Genomic DNA, 26,083 nt, shown 5'->3' on the forward strand with positions numbered 1-26,083 from the left:
TGAGCCCAAACTTGAATCCAATTCAATTTGGCTCATCCTTAGCACAATTACTCAATCAAATTGAGTTTATTAGTAATTTAATTACTAATTAATCCTTCAATAATTACTTTAATTATTTTATAAGATAATTTGCCAATCAAATTGACCAAATTATCCCTGAATGATTCTTAATCATTCATCAGCTTTCTTGATCAATCAGGAATCTTCTATGCGTGTGACCTCATAGGTTCGAACCTAAGCCGGTAGTATAGGAATAATTTCCTACACTAATTGATGTGACCATCTAGCAATGGTACCCAACGTCCGGATAGGCCGAATATATGCGAAGCAAATATTCTGGAACCCTGAACTATGGTTACTGTATAATTCAATCCCTTTGACTCCTAATGCCAGGATGACTTAGAGCTCACTGTCAACCCTATAATTAGTACATCCATTATGTGATTAACTTTAGATATCCCGTGACTCCTCACTGGGATTACCCTGGCCAAGGTTTTGCTAAATTAATCACAAGACATTATCTCCTGTTTTCAGGAGGGGTCAATTCCATCTTGACTCACAACTGACTACGCAAGTACTTGACTGCACCCAGTGACCTTCCGTCACTGAATTAGAAATTCAGATAGTCCGGTACCAAAGTACAGTGAGTTGCTTCTAGTCACAGGTTGCGGTCTCAGGTCAGAGGGCCAAACTTATACCCATATCCACTCGGAACATCTCTCGACAGTAGAGCATTCCGGAATTGGTCACGTTCAGTGAAATGTACTCCTACACTTCACCTGTGTGGCATACCAGTGTCTCCACACTCCTTGGTTAAGAGGACAACCAACGTATATGTCACATAACGACCTAATCTCGATAATGCTGTCGTCCTAGTAACAACATATCATTTGGTCGCGAACAAGTTTAAGGACTCAAAGATAAATCCTCCTTTATCATAACATAAGTCCTAAGGACTTCATCATATAAGAGTTCATTTGAAGATGAAATGATGAATAATGCCAAATAACACTTTATTAATTTGTCAATTCATTTACAAAATTCAATCATCAATATGCTGACGATTGACATTTAGGATACAAATCCCAACAGATCTCACATTTCAAGCCTAATTACTAGAAGCCTTGATCAACCTTCAAGATCCATTTGATGAGCTGAAGAAGAGCATGGAGACCAAAGCCGATTGGGCCATGTGCAAGAGTATCGTGGCTAGTGGGTTGTTGCTGCACCTACCATGGGTATCAATCCAGGGATTGAAGCTCCTAAGCCTAAGGAGTATGATGGCAAGAGGGATGCTGCAGCACATTGAGAGGAACTTCGAGGCACTCAACTATAACGATGAAAAGTGCAAAATGAAGATTGCTACCCTTTTCGATTAGGAACTATAGGAAGGAATTCTCCTCCCATATGCTTCAAATCCCTAATATAGGGAAGGGGGACCAGCTGTTCAACTTCATGGATGATCGCAAACCACGGGCTGCCACTGAATTGCAAAGGCGTTGTACGAAGCGCATCTTAACTGCCCTCAACCAAGGTGAAGTTTAAAAGGCCAAAGTCTTCTAAGGGTCCAAAGGGTGATCATGCCAAAGGTAGAGGAGCAAAGGGGTTTAAGCCCTCTCTCATGGCAAGGAAGATGGCCATTCTAACACTGAACACCCAAGGGTGGAGGCAAGCCACCAAATGGCAAGAAGGTTGAAGTTTTCTATGTGACAGTCCACATTGGACTAGATATTGTCCTAACAGGGGTGCACTCAATGATATGATTGAGGAGCAAGAGCTAAGATAGTGCCCCAATGAGTTGTCTGACTACTCAACACCTCGAAAGGCTAATCCGATGCCCGAAACTACAAGGTTCAAACCTTGATGTATATCAAGACCTGGAAAGTCTACCCATGTGATGGCAGACACAGATGTGTCACCATTCTATCAAGTTAGATGAGGTAAAGCAGCTTGGGCTTAAGGTGGGCAAGGGGAAGGGTTGGGTAAAGATGTTGGGTAGCCCATTGATGGTGTAGAGTTGCACCTAGGCTCGTGGACTAGATTTGCTCCTAGGCACTTGGACCGATAAGGTTGATTTTTTATAGATGCCCATCAATAACTTTGATATGGTTGTAGGCATGGAGTCCCTAAAGCAATTCAATGGGGTGTCCTTGCCACATTACAACTCAATGTCCACTTGAGGGAGGACACACCATCATGCCAACAGGGGCCAAGCTTAGTTCTAGTGCAAAGCTTCTCTTTGCAATGCAAGTCCCAAGGGTTAATTGGAAGTGGAAGTGGAAGTAGAAGTCACTTCTTTGGCTACATTGAGAGGTCATAGTATGATGGTGCTAATGAAAACTCCATGGAGCTTCTAAGCAAACTAAGGGAGTTCCATGATCTAGTTCAACAGCTTTCAAGGTGGCTAAATCTTGGCATAAGCAAGCAAATGCCGCACGCTCCTACCTTGACAAAGCTACAAAGAAGACAACCATCACTTGGGCCATATCTTTGTACCTTTTGACAGTTAATTATAACTTTCAACAGATTAGATTCTTCGCATTTGAGATTTTTTTGTCGTTTTTTATTACTTTCAGTAGTTAAGGTTAATTTTAAGCAACCATCATGCAACTCTACTATGGTATAGAAATCTTTACCATTAACAACAAGAGAAACTTGTTTCATCTGATATACAATTAATTCGAAGTTAACACAATGTTATCAAATAAAGATTCAAGGCCATAAAACTACTCCAATGTTAGATAGTTGGATTATGAACTAAGATTATTCTAAAAACTAGGTTTAAATATCTCAATTAAAACAATTTATAGCTTGAGCAAGTTTAAATGGTTGCCCCTCATGCCTACAAAACTAATACCAGTGAACCAATTACCATACAGTCCATGTGAATTAAAATGTAAAAATCAAACAAAAAGAGAACATATAATCTACTAGGAGTCAAATAAAATTTAACTAATTCACTTCATGAAATAGATAACACTCACAGGGTATTTTGCTAACAAGTACCCGAGCTTTTTCTGCGCGCTTCAGATTCTTATATGCTCCTCGACAAGCATTGTAACGATTTTGATCCTACAAAAGCATTGAAATGAGGGATCAAAATAAAGAAAAGAAAAGAAATTCCATAAGCTTCACCTATCATTCCTAAAATAACTAAGATGAGTCCAATATCTAACTGATTATAGATTGTTGTTAGGGGAGCATACAAAAGTTCAAACTAATAGATTTCTATTTGATACCAAGATATTCTATATATAGGTGACATATTTTTTAAATCTCTAAAATTCTGTATATGTACATTATATGGCATTTTGCTTATTGAAGTACTAACTTGACTTATCGGGCATTTTAGTATATATGTTTGCATGGAAGGCTCGGGTTCTCTTGTTTGTATTCGCATGGCATGTAATTGAGATGTGACCAAAGTTTTATCCTTAACAGCCTATCTCGTGACAAGAAAAGAATTTATTCAAAGAACTCATGACGAACTAGTAGCAATCATCTATCTGACTATCTCCACACAACATGGATTGTTTCATGGGCAGCATAGTTTGTGCCTGTGGCAATGAGAACTCGCAGTATATTGACAATTTTCGGAAGACATTTGTTTGCCTCATTTAGAAAATTACTGGCAATAAGCCTACTTCTGATAACAATTCTGTATCATTTTTAAGAAAAATATTCCAAAAACATGGGTCTCATTAAAATAGGCAAAGGCTCCTACTTCCTATTAACCATAAAGCCTCTGAGACATACTACCTCTTTCAAGAGATAAAAACCTCTTGGTCCTATTTCATAGAATAACTTCAACAGAGAATAATGCCAAAATAAGGATTTGAAAAAGAGCAGGGTGTTGACAATTGTGAAAAAAATATAATTTAAGAAATAAATAGCATAAAGCATTCTCCGAACTATATATGCATCAAAACTATCCAAAATTTACCTGGTTAAGAAGATCATATTCATCCAATAAATAAACATAGATTTAAACTAAACTGGAGAAATCCAGCATCATAAATCATTCTAGATTGTCTTGTTGTTTGTTATTTAACATGTAGACTCCAGAGTTCCAACTTTCAAGTAACTCATCATGCAAACTAGTATTTCACAACTAATTTTACGCATTAACAGCATAAGTAAATAAATTTCATGGCGAAACCTAGAAGGGACACAATAAAAACATATTTTAAACTCCATCCGTGGGGCCCTACAGTGTTTATTATATATTTCTTGTTCATTTGAAAAAGCATATTTCATATAAACATTTAATAGGTAAAAGGGAAACTACTTTAAGGTTAGATCCGACTCCAACTAAAGCAAAAAATGAACCTAACTAGCATTGATATAAGAATATGCCCCTTAATACAATAATCTATCTTTTCAAATTCTAAGTCTTTTCTTGGTCATTTTTTTATTTTTTTTAATTCAATCCGTATGATTAAATCCAATTAACATGTGACAGCTAAGAGTGCAAACCATATACCAGCCATGACAAGAAAATATTTGTTATCTTGGCTCAAACAACTCCGACCGAAAAATTTAATGACTACAACTTGCAAAAAGGAAAAAAAGGAAAAATTCTGATCCTTTTCCTAGAACATACTAAGATTGGTAATTCATTATTCCGGGGGTTCCCAAAATATATTGTACCTATCACCCTATCACCCGCTAATTTTTTTTAAGATGAAAAGCCAACCAAGTGCTTACAGGCCTTTCCGGTTAAATAAGATAATATTCACCTTACATGCAACTTGATGATAATGTGGTGTGACATTATGTGGAAGTTTGGCATATCCTTGACGCACAATGGTTTGTGGCTGCCATGGAAAACTTTGAGCATGAAAAAATATTTATACCATCAAGGTTGAGAGGGCAAAAACATACTCTACATTGTATGAGACTTGCAAGGCCAAAAAACACAAGTAGATGCAGGGTCTTATGCCCTTACCAAAAAGCTAGAAATATAATTTAGTGAAACCCATTGGTTTTAGGGCGAGTCTTGCAACACAAGAATAAAAATGATAAGCACACATTAGCAAAAAAGCAAGATTGAGGCACAATTTGTTTGCTGTTCTCTTCTACAGGTATGAGGAGAGAAGAACATGTAGGTAAATAAAAACTTCTAGACAAGAATTTGGGAGCCAAACAGCAGGAAAAACTGGCTGCTAACAAATAATCTGCAGCTTGAAAAGAACATGTAGGTAAATAAAAAAAAAAATACGGATCTTGTCCAGCTATCCCCATTATTCCATGTCTCATATGCTTAATTTAATTTCTTTCATTACAACAGGTGTAATTAATTAGCTTTACTTTCAACTAACTGTTATGTAAAAGATTAACCTAATAGATAAGTAAACAGAAATAAAAATATGTTATGTAATTGAATGCATTAGTGTAATGTATGACAATAGAATATAAAGCCAAACTATGAATTTGTGGGTTATACAACCATAAACTAAGACAACACGACATTGAACTAGCAATACCAGTCGGAGGCAGTAAAGCTAGATAACATAGCTAGAATATTATCATGGCTGATGAAAGAACATATATGAAGAGATTTTTGTCCTCAGGGAGAGCCAAAAGGCCTACCTCTTCACAGATGTTCTGGTGAGATTAGAAAAACCATATCTGCAGAATCCCTACTACATTTTAATTCACCACAATCAAGGTATGAAAATAATGCAAGGTTACCCTCTCATGGTCATCAAGCCATTTCTCTTCCTCTGATGCGAACACCCATTTCTCGACATTCTTTAATATGTCTTTCCTGCTAAGGGCTTGCTCTTTGGCCTTTGCAATCTGATCATCCATGTCTGATAAAAGCTCAGAGAGATCTGCTTTCCCTAGAATTCCATTAAAAAATAAATGTTACTCATTTTTAAACTATATACTGATTATTTGGTTAGGAAATATGTTATTAATCTGATCAATAACCGTAAGATCAATATCGACAAAAGAAAAAAGAAGAAGAACAAGAAATAGGTCTAGGTTATGAAGCTTTCTGGGAGAAGTGCTCAATGGGAAATAACAAGATGTCATATCTTCATGAGTAAAATGTCCATAGCATGGGTCCCTATGTTCGGGAAACTTGCAAGTTTCAAGAAACAATAGAATACTATTGGTTTATGAGCATCCTGGCTTTAGTTAAAAGAACTAATGCCTCATGATAAATTATGATTTCATTAACACTTGCCGAGTGACTGTAACGAATTTCTAACACCTGCATCCATGTGGATGGATCAACATTTTTTTGCTCAGGCATGATTGTTGTTGTTTTGTTGGAAGGGTGCTAGGAAAGTCCTATTTTATTATCGTCAAAGAGAACTTAAAGTTCCTTACGAAATCAGAGTGTACTTTCCAACGATCATGCATTGCTCATGACAATGACAGCTTTCTTATAAATCATGATTAGACTTGTTCAATAGGCGGGCCAGGATCAACTAAAGATATAACTGAAATTAGATTCCAACGGCCGTCCTCCCTCCTCGGAGCTCCAAAAAGAGATAAGAGCCAGCAATGCATGAATGAAACACTAAATCTAACTAAAACCAATGCTTCCAGACAGTTCTGGCATTCAAATACATTAACGGTTTCAAAATCTTGAAAAATAAAGACCCGCGGAAGAGAAAGATCAGAAGATGGAAACGATGAGGGAAGCCAACTTCCTTCCCTTCATTCAGTTCTCAATACATCCAATCAATTCGAAAACCCAAAAAAAATGATAAAAGAATCCATCATCTACAGATAATCACAAGAAGAGAATGATCGGCGCTATAGCTTCCAATCTCTTCCAATCTCCAAGATCATCAACACAGACTATATCGCATCAAAGAAACAATAGATACAGAGGAAATCAAGATTCTTACTCGGTTGTTGCGATCAAAAAATCAAGATCAGCGCGAGAGAAAGATCGGGGAAAGAAGATGGAGAGGAAGACAGAAATCTGGCCTCCTTTGCTCTGTTCTTGATGAATCCGACGAGAAAACTGGATCTGTCTCCTCCACCGCCTCCGTCCTCCACCTCTCGTCTTTCTTTCGGAGCACCTGAACTGGCCACGGAGCAAACGCGCGCCACTGAGAGCGGTATTTATAGAGCCGTTTCCCACCTCGGTGGGGATGCGTGAGAACTAGGGATGCCGTGCACGTAGAACTTTGAGGTTTGTGCTTGAAAGATAAAACTGGATCAGAAAGTTGACGAAGCACCAATACAGTTTCCCAGACATAGTCCATTTCTCAGTTATCATCACATGGCATTCCCAGGGCCGGCTCAACCCTTAGGCGACTGAGGCGGTCGCCTAAGGCCCCGGCCCCCCGGCCTGAATCCCTCTCTCCCCGTCTCAGGGCCTTCGAGTCCAGCGTCGGCCTCAGCCGCAAGGTCCACAGCGCCAACTTCCTGGTGGCCTGCCCCGCTGCCTCCTCTATCGGGGCTGCCAGGCCCCACCCCATGGAGAGCCTTTTGGAGAATAAATGTTCACTAAATATTATGATATTAGTCTAGCCAATTCCAATTTTGATCATTTCTTGCATTAACTTTTAATATTAATGTTACATTACTGAATGCTGAATGTTGAATGTTGATAAAATTTCAGGGCTTTGTCATATCAGATTGGCAGGGCATTGATAGGATTACTACTCCACCTGGTGCAAATTATACTTACTCTGTCCTGACTGGCGTCAATGCTGGTATTGATATGGTCAGTATTTCTTTCATCCGCTATAGAAAGTTAATAGCTGTTGTTACTATATTGCTGTTGACGGATAAAGAAAATATTACCACAATGGCTTCTTGCAGTACTATAGCTCTAATTTATGTTCTTTTTAGTGCAATGCGGGGCGCTGCCATTTGCATCAATTTTTGAAAACTCGAATGGTGTTGAGGTGCCCAATGCCGCCCGTTGACCTGTCTGGAGTAGAAAAGTTGATGACTCAATATCGCAGCAGAGAATGCTAGAAGATTAAGGATTTTGCTATTTGTTTTGTTTTCTTTGAAACATTATTCATGAGGTTTATATGAGGAAATACTGGACATATATGTATCAACACTCAATCATGGAGCAATTTTTGTAGTTCCACATTCACCGATTAATTTTTCCTTTCCATCTATTATTTTTGTATCCTTACATTATTTCTTGCGGGGTGTCATGCAGATAATGGTTCCTAATGACTATGCTCAGTTTATTGACACTTTGACCTCCCTTGTGAACAAGAAGTTCATCCCCATGAGCAGAATTGATGATGCTGTAAGAAGGATTTTGCCGGTGAAATTCACCATGGATCTCTTTGAGAACCCCTTGGCTGATCTTAGCTTTGTTGGTCAGCTTGGGAAAAAGGTCCTGCTGTTTCTGTGTTATTTGATCATACCTAATTCTTCTTGTCCTTTACAAAAAAAACATCCTGATCATCAAGCTACTGCCACTGTTGAATGAAAATGCCCTTGTTTCTTACGACTATTGGATCTTGTACAGGAGCACAGAGATTTGGCAAGGGAAGCTGTAAGGAAATCACTTGTGCCGTTGAAAAATGGGAAATCTACTAGCAAGCCGTTGCTCCCCCTCTCTAAGAAGGCACCAAAGATCCTTGTTGCTGGGAGTCATGCTGATAGCTTGGGTTACCACTTACCAGTGAGTATAAGATACAAAAAGCCATGATTGCTGTTGATCTACTATTTATCCAAGGAACTAATGATAAACAACACAGAAGTACAATTTTTGCTATCCTACATCTTTCTTCTGTTTTTTAAACCCTAAACTCTCCTAAGGTGCATTACTAGTTATTGTTTTATATTGTTACCTCCTGGTTTAACACTGTGGTATTTATTTTATATCTTAGTTCTACTTGTCCTCATCATCGAAAATCCACCACTCAATATTGTAACCCTTACCAGAAATGTTTATTACTTGGAAACTGGCAAGATATTGATTTGGTGCTTCTCTAATCCAAGCTTAGATTGCAATTCACAGTGGTAATGTTTGCTTTTGAAGCACCTGTATACAGAACAAATCATTTAGCAGTTCCAGTAAGATTTTTCTGGCTGGTTCAGAGAGTCGTCGTTTTTCTCTTGTTTCAATAGCTTCAATGCTATCTATCTCACAAGAGTCTCATTTTGGAGATGTGTATGGAAAGCATGAAAAATCTTGTAGTAAACTTACCAATAAATTACAGGAACCACCATCCTTAATGCCGTTAAATCTACTGTGGACCGAGAACCCTGATGCCAACTTTGTCAAGAGTAACAACTTCTCTCATGCCATTGTTGTTGTTGGGGAACACCCCGACACCGAAATGTATGGAGACAGCCTCAGCCTCACCATTCCTGATCCTAGTCCAAGCACCATCCAGACGGTCTGCGACCATTAATGTTGCTTTAAGGAATTGCTATAGCAAAATTGATGGAAATTGCATAAGTGCTGATACGTTTCCCCAAGAAATTCCCTAAGAAGCTGGTAAACCGGTGCTGATAGCTTGTTTGGTGTTGCTTTTGATTTTCTTAAAAAAAATTAATCTCAGAAATGGATTCATTTATATTCTTAACTAAAAAAATTCTTTTATATCTTTAAAATTTGCTCATCTCATAAAAGAACAAGCTAGAAGTTAATTTTTATTTTGTCTTCTCTTAGAATATTATTTTAACTTCTGCTTCAAATAGAAAAAGAAAGTTCAACAACTTTCTTATAGATTCTTTCACTGCAGCCAAAATGTTAAATCACTTTCTTTCTTTTTTAGCATAAATGGCTGTTTTTTAAAAAAACTTGAGAACTGAAACTATGCTCCTATTTGTAAATTTAAAATATAAATATAATTTGGCATGGCCGATTATTTTTAAAAATTTTAAATATAAATTTTACAAATGGTGATAATAGTGGCGGTGGTGATAATGGTAGTGCCCATCGTGATAATGACAGCAGCTATGATAATTGCAGTCATAGTGATTGCAGCAGCATTAATAATGGCGATAGCGATGATAATGGCAACAGCACTAAAGGAGAGGAGGGATAGTAGCAGCGATAGAGTTGTGACTAGATAAAAATGAAGATATATCTAGCCCAATAAGACACTTCTCACATGCCAACAAGCAATATCAGGCCGAAGTATAAGAAAGCTAGAAGAATGTTTGGGTAGTGACGGAAAACATGAAGACAAGTTTCAAAGCTCGATAAAATAGACATATTTCTGATGCATATAGGTAACCAGCAGCTAACCATCTGTTATCCTAGAAAGTTTAATTGCATGCCAACATGTAGCAACAATAAGTATGACAAGCAAGAGAAATAAAAAAAAATAAAAATGATTTTTAATAACTTTCACTTTTGTCAAAAACCATATGAGTTTTTAAAACTATAAAAAATGAAAATATAAAAAATACTCTATCAAATAACTTTTTTGTCTTGTTTTTAAATTTTAGTTTTTAAAAACTCAAAGTGAAAAAGTACAGTAATACTAAACATGGTCTTAATCCTTTTAAGAAAAATATTTTTCATAATTTAAAAGTTTCAAAAGAATTTTTTTTTAAACACCAAAATTGCTGTTAAGAAGCCCCTCCTCGTATGGAGTCGTGATGTGGCCGGAATGGACGAAGATCTCAGAGTCATTTCCCCAGGCTTCCATAAGTCTTTTGCGTACAGGAGAGTTGATTGATCCAGAAAAGAAGGCTAGTCTGGCCCTGGAATGTTCAGAAGAAAACATGCATTTGAGTCAATACTACAAAGGGTAGGTAGTTGAACAAAGGTTGGTACAATAACTTAGTACTACCCCAGTAATTCTACGTACACCAGTAGTTTCAGAACGGGAGAGCAAAATTTAATTGGGCAGGGAAAAGGATCACAAACCCACAAGGAAAAGGGGGAAAAACAGCAACAGAAGAATCACAAGAAAATCATCCACACAAATGACATAAAACAGCAACAAAACCTCAAAATTTAAAAAAAAAAAAAAAAATTTAAAAATTAAAAAAAAAAAAACGCACCTTTTGAACCAAATTGGTGCCTAGAACTCGAAGACCGATCGATCCTGCCTTCCAGGCCGCTCCCATCCCAAAAAAAGGCGGCCCCTTTTTCGAACCTGGCGACCGGGGCACATTATAGTTGCAACTGTGAAAGAAAAATATGGACGAGTCAACTATATATGTTCGTTATGTGAAAATAGTTATATTTTTGGTGCTAAGCCCATAGATTATTTCCTAGCTGATAATGAGACATTATAGTTGCAAACATATATAGTGCGAATAGGTTAAATTAATGAGGCTCTAGATATTTTTTTTTAAAAAAAAAGCTGCACAATTTTATGTGCTGTGGTTCCTCTGTAATAAGGATATATGCACATACAGTGTGCATGGGCATGAGGATTTTCAAGTGGGTTTCATGTCAAAATTGTAAGACATGAGGACGCACAGCAAGAAGTGTCGCCCATGGCTCAGACTCCATTTGTTACTTGTTCGTCTCCAGCTAGTCATGTATTTCTGGTGCAGGTTAAAAATAAAAGATATGATTACGAAAAATAGAAAGAAAAGAATTAAAATAACAAAGTTATTAATTTTCTTAAAATAGATCCCAGATTGCTATAACTTACGATACCAACTTTAATCTTGTATGCAAGCTCACCACTAATCCCTTCCACTAATCACCTAAACAAGCATTTGCCTTCTCTAAAACTTTATAATGAGATTATCTTCTATTAATTACGTTCAAAACAAAGATGTGAAAAAAAAAAAATAGTAGTGTCCTCATGTTAACAGTGACAACCAGTCACAACCAATTACAGAATAACATCATGAAAATAAAATGTATCAATATTCTAATCTAACCAATTAAATACATGGTTATTACTTAATACTCTAAAGTTTACAGATATTCAGAGATAATAAATATTAATTCAGTTTAGCAGCCGCCCATTCAGTTTGATATATCAATGCACATGATTACTTGTATACAACAATTCAAAGTTATCACTTATGTTATATTTAATAAAGCTAACCTTCAAAACCACAAGCAGGTGATTTTCATTCAAAGCTTATTTTTTCTATTTGTTCTTAAACTCAACCCAACTTGTCCAAGTCAAGAAAAAAACTGTTTTAACTAAATTATTAGCACGTCATCTGTTCTTAAACTTAACATTTTAGATGTCCAAGTCATTACAGACTCAGACTCAGCCATTTCATGCTCTCTTTCTCGAGACTATCAAGCCACAGAAATCTGACTCGCTAGACCAGGCCAAGTATTTCAAACATGAAAACCACATAATAGGCAGCATTAATGGAGAGCAAAATGATGGAAAATTGCAAAATAGGTTTGACCACAATTATTAACTACCTTGGTCACAGATCTCAGGTTTTTGAGTTTCGACCGATGATCCTGAGAACTGGCTATTAAGGTGGGTTGGGGCAAAAGCTAATTATAACGAAAGATATACCATGACTATAACCATAGCCACCAAGTTTGATTCTAACTATTTGGGGTCTGATTATGGATCCTCATTCACCAAAATTTCCTATTTAGGGCCAGTATCATAAACTAAGCTCCTAATTATTTTTTAACTAAAAATACATGAATAATGAGTCGGGAGTTTCGAACTAATAAGTCAGCAAAACTAAGGAAGCAGAGAATTGTGTGAAAATGAAGATCCTAAAAACTATTATGTCAATAACAATAAATGGCAGATGAAGACCATCTGACCATGAAAGAAATTACAAAGTGAAAAATCTAAAGGGGCTGATCTATCTAGGATTTACTTTCCAGAAAAGCAAATAAATAAATAATTTTCTACCAGTGAAGAAAATAAAAATCTTCGAACCATAGAATGCTCTTTATGGTCCTTGGAAGGAAATAGGCAGAATGCCGCTACGGGGTCATGTTCACTTCTCACGAGGTAACAGAAATATTACACATGATACGGTAATTCTTAAGAAAAGAATGACGAACCTTTGCCTCATTGGAGACAGCCGGTTTCTGATGAAATTCCACCTTGCGTGCGTTAATAATAGTGTCTTCACGAAGAATTCTCTCTTGGGTCTGGTCATGCCCAAAGGGACGTTTACCAAAGAGCATTTGGTACAAAATTACACCAGCTGACCCAACATCCACCTGTGCACAAGCAACAGCAACAGTTTATAACATACCAAAATATGAGAAAGTAGCTGTAAATAAATGACTTATTTAATTAGTCCTCTAAGATGCTCTATCAGTTATTGCAGTCATAATTATTAAGTATTTATCCAAAATATCCAATTCACTCTGCATACTGTAATTACCTCCTGCACATTATTAAAGGAAAAGCTATATGTGTGTTTATACTTTATACAGATTTTTAATGTGTAAGCTGGGATTGATCTTCAATAACCCAAATAGTCTGCTCTGCTCAGAGAATAAGACAGTCACAACTCGGGTGACACTCAATCTTAGAGAATAAGATTTTATGTCAACAAAAACTTGAATAGGATAGGATAAACGTCAAAGGCTACGTATATTTCAGTTTCTGAAGCTCTACACTGCCCCAATCGAAATATTTTGCTGCTACAAGGTTCGCGGAAGCATCGGAACCTGACTTTTTTTTAAAAAATAAAAATTAAAAAGGTATGCATTGAACTTGACATGACATGTTAGCTCAAAGAGAAAAGTCAGGGTCCCTCCTACAAGGAGGTTACCTAACCTAGAACTGAGAATCGGGCTGCCTAAAAACCGATATATGCTTTTAAGACGACCAGATGAAATTTTTACCATTGTTTATGTGGCAAGACAAACTTTGTTTATGTAGAAGCAAAATTTTGCATCCAGATGAAGCTTTCCTAGGGTTGGGATAGCCTCTTCCTAGAGGCACTTAACCTCAAGTGGCTGTGTGCAGCTCCTAAAATTTGTAGACCACATTGCATGGGAAGTATGCATGACTCTTTCCTATTTTAGAATCCTTCTTCCTCCTCTTCCTCTTCCCCTCCTCCTTCCTTATCATGCAGTGGTTGCCTAATCGACCCTGTTCACCGGCAAGGCCCACCTCTTCCACAAAAACCTTGCCTTCACTGCTTGCCATCATTGCTATCAGCCAGTTACAATCCATGAACGTGTCAACTCTCAAATCCCGGTCATTTGGTTGCATATTCCCCCTCTCCTCCAGCTCCATTGCCTCTCAGAGAAACCGGCAATCTCTGAGTGGTGTTATCCACTTCTAGGAGGTGGTGTGGGCCACTGGTAGCGGAGGGGCAGCAGATTTTTACCAAAAAAAAAAAGTGGCAGCAGATTTTTACCAAAAAAAAAAAGTGGCAGCAGATGGGCAAGGAGGTAGGGCAGGGAGACCAAGTGGCAGAGATGGGCAGGGTATGGATGGAGGAGGACTGATTGAATAAAGTAATAATAAATAAAGAATAAAATGTACCATAGAAAAACTCAATATATTATAGACAACCCTGGTGATATTATTAGTGGGATTGCAGAATTGAAGTATACATTTGGTAGATCTCTGGATGGTGTCACACCGCTGCTATTCGAAAAAAAAATTTAAATAAAGATAGAGAGATGAGATTTGTCAAAAATGCAAATAGACATGAAAGTAAAGTTTTTCTGGAAAACAAATATTATTAATAATGTAGCCGGTTTTGGATTTCTTTCTAATCTAAATAGATTAGTAATTGGGTATGTAAAATATGCTTAAAAAAAATATAAAAATATAAATCAATAAAATAAAAGGAAATAAATTTAACATATGAATTTATTAAAATAAAAATAAAGCAAAATGATAAGTATCTTTTAGGGATTTGATTTTTTATTTCTTGAATCTAACAATATGCTTAAAGGGGAATTTGAAAAACATAGTATGAAAAGTCAAATATTGTAGAATTTTAGAATGATATTTGATGGGGGGAAAAGTGGACCACCCCACACATACGATTAAAGCACCCGAATCCGACGGCAGGCGTAACCTCAGCAAGCACGACCTCGGCAGGCACGACCTCGGCAAGCATGACCTCGGCACGCAAGGTCTCGGCTGAGCAAAGCCCGATTGACCTCGAGCCAACCCAGACTTCACCAACAGTCCAGCCGCTCCGCCTAAAGAAGGGATCACCAAATCCTCCATATCCGGGATCAAATCCCGCAGTCTCCGCCGTAATGGCTGTCAATATTTGAATCCTCACAATCTCAGCCGATCGCCAGCTAGCTTGATATCTCGTGTCATCTAAGGTAATTCATTTGACCCAAGATTTGCGCAATCACATACGATTGCGTGTAACCGTTACACCCCCTCCTATAAAGGTGGGGGGGACTCCGGGCTTCTCCCCCGAGCCAGAAAACCATCTCTCCATTAAAATACCTCCAAATCCCTCTCTGACTTAAGTATCGGAGGGCCTTCGCTAGATCTCCCGGCCCAGGCTTCTTGCAGGTCCGCCGGAGACCGCCGTCCGCCACCATCCGCCAGTGAAAGCTCCTCCTCCTTGGTTCGCAGTCGCCCCCGGGTCCAATTTCCAGCAACAGTTGACACTAGAGGAAGGGCCCGAGTCGTGATCATGAGGTTAAGAAGCAGAGGGGCTTCTAACGCCTCCAGACATCGCGCACCGAGCCCCAGCTGCTCGGTCCAGAATCCACCACCGAGGCCTTCGGCAGATCAAGTTCCGCAAATCCAGCCTGAACAGTTCGACATGCTGGTGCAGCAAGTCCAAGCACTAGCCACTGTAGTCCAAAGCCTGCAACAAGTGGAGGCCCCTCTTGTGCCGCCTCCGCGAGTTCACACTCGATCGGCATTCCTTCCAGATGGGCATGCGTCGCGAGGCCGTAATCCCCATTGTTCTTCAAGAATCAATAATGGGGAACGGCGCCGTCACCAGGATTCCTCCCGGGCGTCCCCTCGGGAGGAGTCGCCAAGATAAAAGGCCGCAGCCTTCTGAAGCTGGATCGACCCCGGGTCAGTCAGTGCCGGGACGGACCACCACGGCGACTTCTCAAGGCGGGGAACTCGACAAGAAGGTCGAAGAACTCGAACGGCAAATCGAAGCGCTTCGGGATCAAAGAGTAAGGGGCGAGGACGACCCCGATTTCACCACCAAGTCGCCTTTCTCCTGCCTAATCGAGGATGAGCCAATCCCATCGAGGTTCAAGATGCCTCAAATAGAACCGTATAACGGGACAACCGATCCACTGGATCATCTGGAGAGTTACATAGCCCTCATGGCACTACAAGGATCCTCGGAGGCTCTATTATGCAAGGCCTTCCCCGCAACCCTCCGAGAAACGGCCTGGCTTTGGTTCTCCGGGCTAAAGTCGAGCACCGTGTTCTCTTTTGAGCAGCTAGGCAGGCAGTTTGCTGCCAATTTTGCCGCCAGTCGGCGCCAGCGGCGAACGTCGGATTCTCTTCTCGACATAAAGCAAAAGGAAGGAGAATCCCTGAAAGACTACATCGATCGCTTCACCGCCGCTACTTGGGAGGTCCGCGAGCTCGATCAATCAATCGCCATGTCAGCATTGAAAACGGGAGCTCGATCCTATAAGTTTCTCTTCTCCATTGAGAAGAATTTTTCTGCCGACTTTACCGAGATGCTGGCCCGAGCTCGAAAATATGCAAAGGCTGAAGAAGCCATGGCCTTCCAGCGAGATGCCACCGAGCGACCCTCAAAGGGGCAGAAAAGACGTCGCGAGGAGTGCGGCCGCCCAAGAAGTCGGTCACCCCACCGAGAGAAGAACTTGCCTTGGTTGAGGAGCCCACCTCGTCTGCCAACCCTAGCCCATTCCAAGCTTCATCGCGATGAGGCCATCAACAGCCCGCACGCGGTGAACGTCGGTAATCCAGCAACCTCCCACGCCCGTCCGACTGCAAGCGGGATCCAAGCATCACGCCCAGCCATCCCGCCGTCCACGACACCTCCAAGCCATCCTCCGCAGCAGATCAGCCATTCTCCTAGTGATCCCGCAGGCTTTCAATTATTCCGTTTCTCGCCATCAAGGAACCGCACCAGATCAGCATCTCAGCCTTCCGTTGTCCATGATCGGCTCCCAGCAGCCGGTAACCCAGCGCGGCATTCATCTCTAGCTCCGTCTCCGTCTTCTCCGAGATCCAAACATTCCGCATTAGCCTCCCAGCGATCCCGCGGCGCCCTTCATCCGGAGCCACCTCCTTCCGTTTCTAGCCATCAAGGAACGCGAGATTCAGCCATTCCCACGGATTCACGCCCTTCTCCAGCGATCCCGCATGCAACAATCAAGCCTCCGCGAGATCATTCCCAGCATCACGCCCTCCTCCTCTCTCAGTGGATCCATCAAGGGGGAGAATGGGTATAAAGAGGGTGGCCATCGGCTTTGAGAGGGGAGCTCAGTTGAGAAGAAAAAAAAACAGGGGAGACCCCTGTTTCGGTGAAGAAAAGAAGCCACCAGCCAAGAGAAAAGAGAGAAAAAGAAATAAAAAAAAGAGAGAAAAAGGGGAGGAAAGAGAATAGTTTTGATATTTTGGGAATAATGGGAGTTGATCAATTTCATTTGAAGATGGGAGGTCGTCCGGGAGCCATGCTTGGCTAAACATCCAATCTAGGGCTGGATGAAGCCCTAGCAATGTATCAGGGCATTGTGGTTCTTATTTTTTTTATTATTTTGGAGCTTGTTTAAATTCTTATCTTCAATGAAATATTTCTTTTATGATGTTTAAACCTTGAGCATGCCATTTACTATTCGTGTTTGCTAAAGTAGTCTAAGATAATCCATGCCTAGGAAGATGAGGCGTGCTGCACCCTAGATTAGCATACTTAGGTAGACACTTCATGCTATACCGAAGATGGATTTTCCTAAAACTCTTTATGTTTTTATTTTAAAAGGCTTGTAGCCAATTTGCATGCCTCTCCAAAAGATAAATATTAAGAACACAATCCCTAATGCCATGCTACGCGGTGGATTCCAAACTCTAGATCCATCTACTTTGATAAATTCTAATTCACACTCATAGTTTAATTTAGTTAAATTAAGTTAGCAAATTTTTCTTCTTGATTTACTTTTAAAAGAAAAATAACTTATTCTACAATCCCTGTGGACCGACACCCGTAATCACTATCCTACAGGATACGTGCTATTGCGTGGTTTATTTTTGAAATTGAAAGAACCGATCAATTTTTGGCGCCGTTGCCGGGGATTGCTAGCATAGTTATTTTTCCTATTATAAAAAAAAAATTAATTAAAAAAAACTTTCAAAAAAATATATATAAATAAAAAAAATTTATCTTCTATTATTGTTACTTTTCTTATCTTTTTTTTTCTCTTCTACTAATTTTTTTTTAAATTTTTTTTTGATCTTATTTGATTAGGAATCGACGGAAAAATCTGGGATGATCAAAAAGAGAACTGCTGGAAAAGGAATGCTGTAGAGGTTTGCCTAAAAAAAAAATTAAATTGCTAGGAAAATTTCCTTTGGTAACCTCTAAACCTTTCTTATTTAAATTAAGTATTAGCTTGAAATTTTGTGATGATTGTTTGATTTTAATTTCAGCAAAAGTGTGAATGCATGCCTGATACACATACACCAATTAATTTGCACTTAGTAAGGGCAATCACCCCAACAAGATAAGAGCCGGATTTCATCACCGGACTCTTGCCCAATTTAGGTGAACTCAATCTCACATAGTGTCACTTTAATTAAAATCAATTAGACATTGGCCCCTAGGGACATTCGAGCTCAATAGGACGAAGATCGCCGAAAGTTGCACCAATTTTGCTCTGTGGCTTAGTTGATGTCTAGGCAAGCTTTGCCCCTATAAGGGAGACAGTTCATCTGTTCGAGGCAATTGGGTTTTAAGTGGGACCTTTAAGAACGCATCGTGACCCCTCCACTTACCTGGAAGCTTACCTGGTCAACTCAGTTCATTAGACCGGATTGGAGGCTTAGGTGCCCTCTTCAAACCAGTTAGGAGCTGTCTAGTGATTTTAGGACAAAGACTAGGATTGATATGCTTTTCTCTTATTGCATGCTTGATTGATCAAGTACTAGTGTATGCAAGGTAGTCGTTCTAGAGTACGAAACCTATTACCTTTTGACCCTGAAATAGAACGAACCCTTAGGAACATTCGAGCTAAGATCAAAACATTAGGATCATCCCCACCTCTTAAGATGGCTGAAGAACAACCCAAACTCCTGAGGGAGTACTTTACTCCCACTATTTACACTTCCCCATCTTGCATTCGATTACCTGAAGTAGCAGCTGTACAATATGAAATAAAATCTAGTGTGATCCAAATGCTCCCATCTTTTTATGGGCTCACCAATGAAGACCCATATAAACACCTAAATGAATTTCTTGAGATTTGCACCACTGTCAAGATTCAGAACTTTACTGATGATGCTCTAAAACTTAGATTATTCCCCTTCTTCCTTAAAGATAGAGCCAAACAATGGCTGAATTCTTTAGAAGCCAACTCGATTCGTTCTTGGGATCAAATGCAATAAGAATTCCTTAAAAAATACTTTCTCATAGGAAGAACGAACCAGTTTAGACGTGCCATTACAAGCTTCTCCCAAACTGAGGGAGAAGAATTTTATGAAACTTGGGAGAGATTTAGGGACCTAATCCGTAAATGCCCTCATCATCAAATACCTAAGTGGCAACTAGTGCAATGTTTTTATGATGGATTGACAGAACGAAACCGTCAGATGATCGATGCTGCATGCGGGGGCACTTTTATGCTTCAAAATGAGCATGAAGCATGGCAATTATTTGAAAATCTTAATGAAAACTCCCTCCACCATGCTTCATGTTCTCGTCAAGCACCCCCGAGTTCTCAAAGAAAAGGGACCATTTGTGAAATAAGTCATTCTATGGACCTGTCTAGCAAGGTAGATGCATTGTCCCATAAGATTGACCAACTGATGATAGGTGGGCATTACATGAACTCTTCCGAAGCACAAGTGTGTACTATTTGTTCTAGCCCACCCCACCCTATTCATGAGTGCCCCTCAGCGCTCCAATTCTCCGAACTCGTGCAAGAACACATCAATGCTGCTCAAACACAGTCCAGACCGGGTAATGACCCATTTTCCAATACATATAACCCGGGATGGCGAAATCATCCAAACTTTTCTTGGAAGCAGCAAGCTTCGAACACAGCCCAACCCTATTCCCAAAATTTTCAAAATCCTCAGAATTTTCAAACCCAACAAAATATTCATCCCTACCATCCTTCGACTCAATTTCAACACACTTCTCCTCCACCCCAAAGAAACACAGCCTTTGAGGAGAAAGTGTTGAACGCTCTTCAAGGTTTGGAAACCATTACACAATTGGTGCACTCTCACACGCAATCAATCACCAAGCTAGAATCCCAGATGGGGCAACTAGCTAATGCACTGAACAAGCGAGAGGAAGGAAAGCTTCCAAGCCAACCGCTAAGTAATCTTAGGGGACAATACATAGCTCAAGAAAATCAATTAAATGCAATTCATCATGAACAAGCCAATGCTTTGACTACCCTAAGGAGTGGACGTATAATAGACAATAAGATTGGGGAGGACAACAATAAGGAAGGTGAAGAAGAGGATAGAAATGTGTCAAATGAAAATCTAAAACCTTCTTCTTCTTCGGCTAGTCCATCTTCTGCCAAAACTCACATTCCAAAGGCCCCATTTCCTGAAGCTCTTACTTCACCCTCTCCATTTGGCAAAAAGGAAACTTCACTAGAGGAGATGATGGAGGTTTTCAAACAAGTGAAGATCAACCTTCCACTTCTTGATGCTATTAGACAAGTTCCCTCCTATGCCAAATTTCTTAAAGACCTGTGCACCCAAAAGCGAAAATCTAGGACACATGTGCCTAGAAAGGTCTTCCTAACTGAGCAAGTGAGTTCTATTCTCCAACACAACACCTCTCCGAAATTCAAAGATCCTGGTGCTCCCACCATCTCCTGTGTCTTAGGAAATAATTTTATTGATCGAGCACTCTTAGATCTAGGGGCAAGTGTCAACCTTTTACCTTACTCAGTTTATGAGAAGCTTGGGTTAGGTGAGTTAAAACCAACCTCAGTATCCCTTCAATTGGCTGATCGATCTGTAAAAACACCACGTGGGATAATTGAAGATGTTCTTGTCAAGGTAGATAAATTCTATTTTCCAGTAGATTTCATCGTCCTTGATATGGAACATGAACCTAATCCTAAGAAACAAATCTCCGTGATCCTTGGGCGCCCCTTTTTAGCAACAGCCAATGCGTGCATCAATTGTAGAACAGGGGTAATGAACATATCATTTGGAAACATGAAGGTAAAATTAAATGTGTTCAATGCGGCCGACCAACCCGCGAGGGAAGTTGAGTGTTTTATGATAGACAAAATAGATGACCTCATAAAAGGAGATGCAAAAACTACCTCATTGTGTCTGGCTGAAGACAATAAACTTAGCGCTTGTTGGGAGGCAACCCAATTCTCTTAGATTTTTTTTTAACATTGAGGACAATGTTAGGTTTAGGTTTGGGGGTATTCATCTTGATTTTCATCCAAAAAAAAATGTGTGTTCCTTTTCATAAAATAATAATTAATAAATAATAATAAAAAATTTAAATAAAAAAAGTTTTTGTTTTTATAAAAAAAATCTAATTTCTATACATGAATGTGAGAATGATAAATACACATGAAGTCAAGTGGATTTTTTTAGATTTTTATCATTCTCACATTCATGTATAGAAATTAGATTTTTTTTATAAAAACAAAAACTTTTTTATTTAAATTTTTTATTATTATTTATTAATTATTATTTTATGAAAAGGAACACACATTTTTTTTTGGATGAAAATCAAGATGAATACCCCCAAACCTAAACCTAACATTGTCCTCAATGTTAAAGAAAAATCTAAGAGAATTGGGTTGCCTCCCAACAAGCGCTAAGTTTATTGTCTTCAGCCAGACACAGTGAGGTAGTTTTTGCATCTCCTTTTATGAGGTCATCTATTTTGTCTATCATAAAACACTCAACTTCCCTTGCGGGTTGGTCGGCCGCATTGAACACATTTAATTTTACCTTCATGTTCCCAAATGATATGTTCATTACCCCTGTTCTACAATTGATGCACGCATTGGCTGTTGCTAAAAAGGGGCGCCCAAGGATCACGGAGATTTGTTTCTTAGGATTAGGTTCATGTTCCATATCAAGGACGATGAAATCTATTGGAAAATAGAATTTATCTACCTTGACAAGAACATCTTCAATTATCCCACGTGGTGTTTTTACAGATCGATCAGCCAATTGAAGGGATACTGAGGTTGGTTTTAACTCACCTAACCCAAGCTTCTCATAAACTGAGTAAGGTAAAAGGTTGACACTTGCCCCTAGATCTAAGAGTGCTCGATCAATAAAATTATTTCCTAAGACACAGGAGATGGTGGGAGCACCAGGATCTTTGAATTTCGGAGAGGTGTTGTGTTGGAGAATAGAACTCACTTGCTCAGTTAGGAAGACCTTTCTAGGCACATGTGTCCTAGATTTTCGCTTTTGGGTGCATAGGTCTTTAAGAAATTTGGCATAGGAGGGAACTTGTCTAATAGCATCAAGAAGTGGAAGGTTGATCTTCACTTGTTTGAAAACCTCCATCATCTCCTCTAGTGAAGTTCCCTTTTTGCCAAATGGAGAGGGTGAAGTAAGAGCTTCAGGAAATGGGGCCTTTGGAATGTGAGTTTTGGCAGAAGATGGACTAGCCGAAGAAGAAGAAGGTTTTAGATTTTCATTTGACACATTTCTATCCTCTTCTTCACCTTCCTTATTGTTGTCCTCCCCAATCTTATTGTCTATTATACGTCCACTCCTTAGGGTAGTCAAAGCATTGGCTTGTTCATGATGAATTGCATTTAATTGATTTTCTTGAGCTATGTATTGTCCCCTAAGATTACTTAGCGGTTGGCTTGGAAGCTTTCCTTCCTCTCGCTTGTTCAGTGCATTAGCTAGTTGCCCCATCTGGGATTCTAGCTTGGTGATTGATTGCGTGTGAGAGTGCACCAATTGTGTAATGGTTTCCAAACCTTGAAGGGCGTTCAACACTTTCTCCTCAAAGGCTGTGTTTCTTTGGGGTGGAGGAGAAGTGTGTTGAAATTGAGTCGAAGGACGGTAGGGATGAATATTTTGTTGGGTTTGAAAATTCTGAGGATTTTGAAAATTTTGGGAATAGGGTTGGGCTGTGTTCGAAGCTTGCTGCTTCCAAGAAAAGTTTGGATGATTTCGCCATCCCGGGTTATATGTATTGGAAAATGGGTCATTACCCGGTCTGGACTGTGTTTGAGCAGCATTGATGTGTTCTTGCACGAGTTCGGAGAATTGGAGCGCTGAGGGGCACTCATGAATAGGGTGGGGTGGGCTAGAACAAATAGTACACACTTGTGCTTCGGAAGAGTTCATGTAATGCCCACCTATCATCAGTTGGTCAATCTTATGGGACAATGCATCTACCTTGCTAGACAGGTCCATAGAATGACTTATTTCACAAATGGTCCCTTTTCTTTGAGAACTCGGGGGTGCTTGACGAGAACATGAAGCATGGTGGAGGGAGTTTTCATTAAGATTTTCAAATAATTGCCATGCTTCATGCTCATTTTGAAGCATAAAAGTGCCCCCGCATGCAGCATCGATCATCTGACGGTTTCGTTCTGTCAATCCGTCATAAAAACATTGCACTAGTTGCCACTTAGGTATTTGATAATGAGGGCATTTACGGATTAGGTCCCTAAATCTCTCCCAAGTTTCATGAAATTCTTCTCCCTCAGTTTGGGAGAAGCTTGTAATGGCACGTCTAAACTGGTTCGTTCTTCCTATGAGAAAGTATTTTTTAAGAAATTCTTATTGCATTTGATCCCAAGAACGAATCGAGTTGGCTTCTAAAGAATTCAGCCATTGTTTGGCTCTATCTTTAAGGGAGAAGGGGAATAATCTAAGTTTTAGAGCATCATCAGTAAAGTTCTGAATCTTGACAGTGGTGCAAATCTCAAGGAATTCATTTAGGTGTTTATATGGGTCTTCATTGGTGAGCCCATAAAAAGATGGGAGCATTTGGATCACACTAGATTTTATTTCATATTGTACAGCTACTACTTCAGGTAATCGAATGCAAGATGGGGAAGTGTAAATAGTGGGAGTAAAGTACTCCCTCAGGAGTTTGGGTTGTTCTTCAGCCATCTTAAGAGGTGGGGATGATCCTAATGTTTTGATCTTAGCTCGAATGTTCCTAAGGGTTCGTTCTATTTCAGGGTCAAAAGGTAATAGGTTTCGTACTCTAGAACGACTACCTTGCATACACTAGTACTTGATCAATCAAGCATGCAATAAGAGAAAAGCATATCAATCTAGTCTTTGTCCTAAAATCACTAGACAGCTCCTAATTAGTTTGAAGAGGGCACCTAAGCCTCCAATCCGGTCTAATGAACCGAGTTGACCAGGTAAGCTCCCAGGTAAGTGGAGGGGTCACGATGCGTTCGCAAAGGTCCCACTTAAAACCCACTTGCCTCGAACAGATGAACTGTCTCCCTTATAGGGACAAAGCTTGCCAAGACATCAACTAAGCCACAGAGCGAAATTGGTGCAACTTTCGGTGATCTTCGTCCTATTGAGCTCGAATGTCCCTAGGAGCCAACGTCTAATTGATTTTAATTAAAGTGACACTATGTGAGATTGAGTTCACCTAAGTTGGGCAAGAGTCCGGTGATGAAATCCGGCTCTTATCTTGTTGGGGTGATTGCCCTTACTAAGTGCAGATTAGTTGTGTATGTGTATCAAACATGCATTCACACTTTTGCTGAAATTAAAATCAAACAATCACCACAAAATTTCAAGCTAATAATTAATTTAAATAAGAAAGGTTTAGAGGTTACCAAAGAGAATTTCTCCAGCAATTTAAATTTTTTTTTAAGCAAACCTCTAAAGCATTCCTTTTTGATAGCCCAGATCTCCTTTTCGATTCCTGATCAAATAAGACCAAAAGAAAAATAAAAAAAAATTAGTAGAAGAGAAAAAAGAGATAAGAAAAGTAACAATAATAGAAAATAATTTTTTTATTTTATTTTAGATATATATATATATATTTGAAAGTTTTTTTTATTAATTTTTTTTAATGATAGGAAAATAACTATGCTAGCAATCCCCGGCAACGGCGCCAAAAATTGATCGGTTCTTTCAATTTCAAAAATAAACCACGCAATAGCACGTATCCTGTAGGATAGTGATTACGGGTGTCGGTCCACAGGGATTGAAGACAAGTTATTTTTTCTAATTGAATAATTACTTCAAAGGGTATAAGCTAGAGTAAATGATAAAAACTAAGAATTAATATAGATGTAGTAGTATGAATTATCTATGGAGGGAGGTGTTTAGGGCTAGATTCCACCGATAGATTTTTATCCGTGACACTTTCAATGATGGAGTTGTATTTAAGACTTGATTGCTTCCGACTACAAGCCAAAGCAATCATTAAAAATTATAATTAATTTCCAGCATGAATCATCTAAGTCTAGCACAAACCATCTACTCTAACGATAAGCATGGCCTGTCTAACCTAGCATGATGCATCTGATCATTAAATCATTAAATATGAAATTGATGTCACATGAATATCTCCTCCAAACCACAGGTGTTGGATTCGATGAAATAAATCAATCTATGTAAAATATTTTCTACAAGATAAATGATTCACATAAATTGAATAAATCATAAGATCAATTGATAAATTCTTCATCATGCAACAATCTTACAATACAAACTCAAATCAATAAAAACGAAACGGATACTCCTCTATGGCTTCGTCAAACCCCTAAATCGAGGTTTAGCTGCTCATGATGCTCGGCGACTTTGATCGGCTTGCTGAGATGCTCCACGCCATCCACATCATTTTCTTTCACTAATTGATCCGCTCCCAGCCTCCCTTCATTCCCAAAATACCCAAAGTACTATCTCTCCCCCCTCCTTTCTCTTTTCTTTAATTTCTTTTTCTCTCGTTCCTCCCCCCCTGTTCGCAGAGTAATCTCCTCTTTTATAGCCCCCCCTTCTTCTCACGGTTTCATTCAAAATTTAAATTCAATTCTCCGCAGAGCTGATTTGCTCCAGCTGGATGACTGGATCCGGGGGATTTGAAGTTAATTCATATGGGGAAAAGCTGGATCTTGGCTTTG

The 26,083-nt window shown here is 39.2% G+C and overlaps 2 protein-coding genes and 2 non-coding genes across 9 annotated transcripts in view; 2 read left to right on the forward strand and 2 right to left on the reverse strand.

Annotated features, from left to right (window-relative positions):
- Positions 1-26,083, reverse strand: part of LOC120105084 (uncharacterized) — a 123,895-nt gene that overhangs the window by 34,927 nt on the left and 62,885 nt on the right. For 4 of the 6 annotated variants that reach the window (XM_089928482.1, XM_089928481.1, XM_089928483.1 and 1 more), the window contains exon 5: positions 2,985-3,072. In XM_089928482.1, coding sequence (XP_089784608.1) covers positions 2,985-3,072 — 88 coding nt within the window. Of the gene's footprint in view, positions 1-2,984; positions 3,073-5,694; positions 5,847-11,062; positions 11,090-12,916; positions 13,079-26,083 lie in introns of those variants that run through there. The other 2 variants (XM_089928484.1, XM_089928493.1) reach the window with 2 other exon arrangements.
- On the forward strand, positions 7,559-9,359 carry LOC103698725 (uncharacterized). The gene is made up of 4 exons (XM_088714552.2): positions 7,559-7,696; positions 8,150-8,332; positions 8,468-8,623; positions 8,997-9,359. The coding sequence occupies exons 1-4, from the start codon at positions 7,574-7,576 to the stop codon at positions 9,357-9,359; spliced, it is 825 nt and encodes a 274-aa protein (XP_088570678.1). The 5' UTR covers positions 7,559-7,573.
- On the reverse strand, positions 19,438-19,543 carry LOC149750862 (small nucleolar RNA R71). The gene has a single exon (XR_016399046.1). It is a non-coding gene; the product is annotated as a small nucleolar RNA R71 (small nucleolar RNA).
- Positions 23,617-23,722, forward strand: LOC120112686 (small nucleolar RNA R71). Its single transcript, XR_005514257.3, has one exon. It is a non-coding gene; the product is annotated as a small nucleolar RNA R71 (small nucleolar RNA).

This window comes from Phoenix dactylifera, chromosome 18 (genome assembly GCF_051530095.1).
Source record: "Phoenix dactylifera cultivar Ajwa chromosome 18, Ajwa_hap1_PhDact_Kaust_v1.1, whole genome shotgun sequence".
NCBI lineage: Eukaryota > Viridiplantae > Streptophyta > Magnoliopsida > Arecales > Arecaceae > Phoenix > Phoenix dactylifera.